This window comes from Nicrophorus vespilloides, unplaced genomic scaffold (genome assembly GCF_001412225.1).
Source record: "Nicrophorus vespilloides isolate i.1.1-1 unplaced genomic scaffold, Nicve_v1.0, whole genome shotgun sequence".
Classification (NCBI taxonomy): Eukaryota; Metazoa; Arthropoda; class Insecta; order Coleoptera; family Silphidae; genus Nicrophorus; species Nicrophorus vespilloides.
In genome coordinates this window covers 11,263-17,028 of record NW_017096193.1, presented here as the reverse complement: position 1 = coordinate 17,028, position 5,766 = coordinate 11,263, and the positions used below count along the sequence as shown (strand labels likewise).

Here is a 5,766-nt window from a genome sequence, read left to right as displayed (position 1 = left end):
TGTTTTGTCCTGATATGTCATATTCTGTCCTGAAGAGTTCTGTTTAGATCTGTCACTATAAACTATGAGTATGAAAGATGGAGAGTATGAAATTTCGCTTTGAAGTATTTTTTTAGTATATTCTTGGTCGTCTCGACACCGGTGTTGTCGTTAGCGCATATAATTTTTTTTCTGAGAAAATAATTTCTGTCGTAAATATTTGCACATAGGTTACTTTCGTAAATTGAAATACGACTGTGTAAAGAATCGTATGGATTTTCCAATTAGCGGTGAATTTAATTAATTGTGAACACGCGCTGAAAGCGGTCGCAAAGTGTTTGAATTGATTTGAATTCGGGCTAACAGGCGCCGGAAGTGACCTGTCAAAAGTTTCCGGTCAAAGATCCTGTCAAAATTCGCTATCGAGAAGGAACGTGTTGCGCGCGAACAGCATGATCCTGTGTCGGCCGCGTTTGTACCGATCGTTCGGCAGTTGGGTAAACACGAAACAGCTGATCCACAGAGCAGAGATGTCCACGGCCGAACAAGCAGTCAGCAAGCCGCAATGGCAGGACGAAAAGAAGAAGTTCCTGTCGCTGGCGATGCACGACAAGAGGAAGGTGTACAGATGCGGATCGAAGTTCTTCACCTTGAGCGACATCAAGACCTGGCACGACTTCGTCCTCGACTACAAGAAACTGGCGCCGAAGATACCGCTGCTACCTAACCACAAACTCGACCAGAACGTTAACATCGAGCTGACCAAGAAGGTATCCATCTACCGCGGCGACATCACCACCTTGGAGGTATTATCCTTAATTAACATCAACTAACTACGAAAATATATCGGAATTCATCTCGACTCGAGGATACTTAGTAGGCAACCAATGTTGCAGGTGGATGCTATAGTAAATGCGGCCAACAAGAGTCTCGAAGGAGGCGGCGGCGTCGATGGGGCTATACACAGGGCGGCGGGTCCGTTCCTTCTCGCGGAGAACCGAACCCTCGGGGGATGCGAAGTAGGCGAAGCCAAACTGTCAGGAGGTTATCAACTACCAGCCAAATGTACGATCACGATCACTAATTAACCATAATATTATACATTATATTTTTTCAGACGTGATTTCCACTGTTGGACCACGCGGCGAAAAGCCCGATTTTTTGCGTAATTGCTACAAGAACAGTCTAGATCTGTTGGTCGAGAAGCAATTGCATTCAATCGCTTTCCCGTGCATCTCCACTGGTATCTACGGTTATCCTCTGAAGCCTGCAGCGCACGTCGCCGTGATGGCCGTGCGTAAGCACCTGGAGGAGAATTTCGCACAGATCGAGAGAGTCATCTTCTGCTTATTCTCGGAGACTGACGAGGAAATCTACCAGGGAATCCTGCAGTCCTATTTCCCTCTCAACTAGAGGACGAGAGCTTTACCATATTCAGAAGACATACCATTTAATTTTCCTTTAGTTATTGTTTTTGAAATCTTCAGACTTATTTCTTTCTTTTATTTATGGAAAAGTAAATATTTTATTACTTGTATTTGGATTTATTTAGTTATGATATAAAATAATATAGTTTTTTTTTTAAATTGATAATTTTTTTTTTATTTCTTCATTTCATCGATCTGTACAAACCATATACTATAGAATTATAGAAGTTTCACTGTATTTGAGTTTTAACAACAATTTTTTTTTTCAAAAACCATTTAAAAATGAGAAAGTCATAATTTCTAATAATAACTGAGAAATATTTTTCATTACATAATATTTATTGAGAAGAAATTTGTTAATTATACACAAAATCAAATTTAATAACTAATGAAGTAATATGATTCGTTGTAATTATACAAAAAAACACTTTCTTCGTAATCTATACAATAATTAAAACTTGTATTATGATAAAATACAAATACAATTTTCTTTACTTCTACAAAATTGGGAAAGACAACTAGTAGAGGTATAGACTATATTACTTAGCAGGCTAATTTTTGTTTTTACTAACATATCTTATGTTTTTTAAATTTTTTATATTTTTCTGTGTTCTGCAGTTTTTGTTGTACCGTGGCCGACCATTTTATTATCATCTTTTGTATAATTGTATATAAAATCGTACAGAATTATATCGCCTTTATATAAAACTTAGAGAATCGGTTGTATTTTCCAGAATGTCAAAGCTATCCTCGAAAGAATACTCCCACGCAGACCCTTTTTCAAGTGGACATATTTGTGTATTATTTAATTTAGTTTTAGTTAGAAGGTTGAAAGAAGAACATAGTTTTAGTTGGAAGGTTTAAGTAAGAGAATAGTCTTAGGTCGAAGGAAGAACACTTCCTAATTATTAACTTAAGAGGAGAATGTTACTCTTAGTCAATAATCTATGAGATCAAAAATTGTATAGTTGAATTCTCAATAAAAACTCTGATGTGTATAAGACTTCACAACGACATAACTACGATATAATCGAAGGTGTCCAGAGATTACTTAATCCCGGGACACAAAAGTTCTTTCTTATTTCGTATATATAAATCTCAACATGAGTTTCTACAACATTTGGGTAGGTTTATAAGCATGATAAGTGGAGTAGATTATTAATTTATTTTTAAACCATTTTATCAATTGTTAAGAGAACATATATATAAATCAATATTTTTTTTAACCTTTTAAATTTTCTTTTTACAAATACAGAAACATCTCAAATAATGCGACTTCCATCAGTGCGGATTCACTATTTTTCGATTTTTAGAACATAATAAATCTTACTTACTTAAGCAAATATATATTTTTTTAATTATTTGTATTAAAAATTAGAAGATTATAAAGGCCTATGCTAATTGTACATATATTCTACTTAAATTTTTAGGTGATCTTTAATATTGTTAGTGGATAAGTTAATAAGAGTGTAATTTAAAGTGGTTTTAGTTTGCGTTTATTGTATCTGTGATGGATGTGTTCACCGATGAAGGCGATGAGGGCACAAAAATTTCCTGCGTAGAGCATGGCCATGGCAAATATGATATGTTTGATGCTAAGAGGCGTATGCTGTATGGTGGAGACGGGATTATGCGTGTAAGAAACATCATTAATCCATTTGCTGAGAATCCCGTACTCGGAAAATCGTTGTATCATATTGTCGAATTGATCACGCAGAGGAAATCCTTTCACCATCAGCATCCAAATGTAAAAGCTCGAGGTGACTGGCATCTGATGGATTCGAATCCTTCCATCTGGAGCAACGTACAGCTTTGGCGTCAAGTAATTGATCTGCCTCACATCGCTAAGAGCAGCAAAATCTTGCTGCTCAGAAGTCCTATTTGTGCAAGATTCATCTAACTCGCAATCCATCCATCTATTATAGATTTTCACGTAGAAATCGTTCTGGTTTTCGATGCCGAAAAGCGCTTTGGAATAAGCGTATCCACCCACGTCCAATTTAGATGTAGCAAGTTGTTCAACTGTATTGATTTCAGCTTCATACGCGGGTTTTGTTAGGAAGGACATCAAAGAACTCTCAAACGTGCTGGTTATGATTAAGGTGTAAAAAGACCACACTAGGAAAAGGTACCTAAACTTGGGTCTTCTAGGTTGTCTCATGGATTTACACAAACCGATACCAATGACATAGCTGACGCAGTACATGTACTCATTGAAACCCTCCGGTTTTAAACTATTCCTCCCAACGAAGTACCAGACCAGAGGATACGCAAGCCCGCAAATGATGATGGTACCCCAAATACTCTTGCTGTAAATCTTCATGATGTTCATCCAAGGATGGATTTTCTGCGCGGCGGGAACGTAAAAAGCCAAATCGCTCTTGGTGTACGCAATGGACGAATCGAAATCGTAAAGGAAAGAACCGTTCGCAACCAACATCCCCAACATAACATCAGCTTTCCTCTCAAAAAACTCATTAAACATCTTCGTATAATTATTCCCAATTTTGTAACCCCAATAGCTGAAGTTACTCTTGACGTATTTCAATTTAAAATTCAGACGTTTACTCAACTCCTTCAGCATCAAAGTTTCAATTCCAAATGATTCATCGATAACATAAGGTACTATAGGCGTAGCCAACACTTTGATCTCACATCCATTGAAATTTCTCACCTCATTCTTAACAAACACTTTATCAATAGCTTCAAAATTTAATTTCTTGCAATTAAACAAGAAATGCTTGTAAACAACTCTACCACAGTTGTTATTCCGAAGCGGGTAATAAGTGTACAAGTTCTGATCCCTATCCAATACAAGCAATTTTATAATGAACTTCTCCCAAGACAACTCGAAAATTCTATTGATGTCTTCACGTCCCATGTAGATAATAAAGTGCTTCGCCCTTGAATTCCAACCGAGAACTCGATAAACCGCGTTGAAATACTTTTCGAGTTCATCGATGTTCTTGATGATCACAGTTAGCATATAATAAGGTTCCAATTCATTGGTGCTGTAACTCAAATGACTTTTTATGTTTATAATTCTGGTCGTGTTTATCATCTCGTTATCCAGAATACTATCAACCAATTTACCCATGTTCTCGTAGACAATACTGGATTGAACTTCGCTGTATTTGTTCATTATTTCTGCGGCGCAAATACGCACTTTTTGTTGGTACTCGGGCATCTGCAGATTTTGGAATATCAACATCGCAGTCACGTTATAAATGTACATCATCGACTGATTTTACTTCAAATTTTAACTTCTATAGTAAATGATATTTGAACTCTTTTTTTGAAACCATTTGGATACAGCTTAAAAAATTGAACGAGTGTTGTTTTCGTTTTGCTACACTTCCAGGCGGATGCACCTTTTATACGTCGTTACGTGAATAGGAAAACTGTCGATTAGGTAATAAATCTAATGGACACGATCCGATTTAAATTAATTTCCAATCGGTTAATGCGTGTTTTTTTTTAGCTCAAACCTGTCGTGATTATTGAAATGTCGTTTCGAATTAATCGGCTTAAATATGTTTTCGAAATTCAAGCTTTCATCAATTACAATCACGACTGAAATATTTATTAAGATAAATGAACGTATCCATAGTTAATAAATGAAATGGTTTCGTTTCATATTATAATACAGGGTGTCCCAACAAAAATGTGTGATTATAACTTCAGTTTTTATTCATAAATAAATTGCAAAAGATTCTACATAGAATGTATAACTTTTCCTCATACCGCAGATGTTAAAAAATTATTACCGTTCGGTCAAACAATCTGCTGATAATGGTTGTCTATTGAGTTACAAACATCTAGAAACATTTAATTTGATATTGTGGTGCATTCTTGCTCAATTGTGGCTTTCAGTGTCGTCGGTTTTCTCCGAAAACTGTGCATCCTGTTTACAAGTAACATTCGTAAATTTGTTTTCTTCGTTCCGGATCGAATTTTTCTACTTACAATGTCTTAAAATACGACTTGTTGTCCTACAGATATTTTCGATGTTTCTCAATAACTTTCCAGTACTATTTCTTGGCTGGTGACAGTTCCAATCGTTTCAAACTTATGTTTTATCTGATTAATTGTAAGTCACATAAATGGATCTGCATGAAAATCCCTGATATTGTCATTGTAATTATGCTGCATTTTCATACCTTCAATTTCATTTTATAATAAATTTTCTATTTTCTTGACAGTTTATTGTTAAATTAATTGAATGTCCTCTTTTTTTTAAATTACTCAATAAAATCGTTTATTAAGGGCGGAAAGACCTCGGTCGATAGCCCTTTAGCCAGCCTATTGATATATATTTTTATTATATGTTAAAATTTATTTATGTATAAATTGTACTTTT

General features: G+C 35.5%; 1 protein-coding gene across 1 annotated transcript; it reads left to right on the top strand.

Annotated features, from left to right (window-relative positions):
* The first annotated feature begins 382 nt into the window (after positions 1-382).
* Positions 383-1,481, top strand: LOC108569980 (macro domain-containing protein CT2219-like). Its single transcript, XM_017931778.1, has 3 exons — positions 383-785; positions 876-1,044; positions 1,097-1,481. The coding sequence occupies exons 1-3, from the start codon at positions 432-434 to the stop codon at positions 1,390-1,392; spliced, it is 819 nt and encodes a 272-aa protein (XP_017787267.1). The 5' UTR covers positions 383-431; the 3' UTR covers positions 1,393-1,481.
* The last annotated feature ends 4,285 nt before the right edge of the window (positions 1,482-5,766 follow it).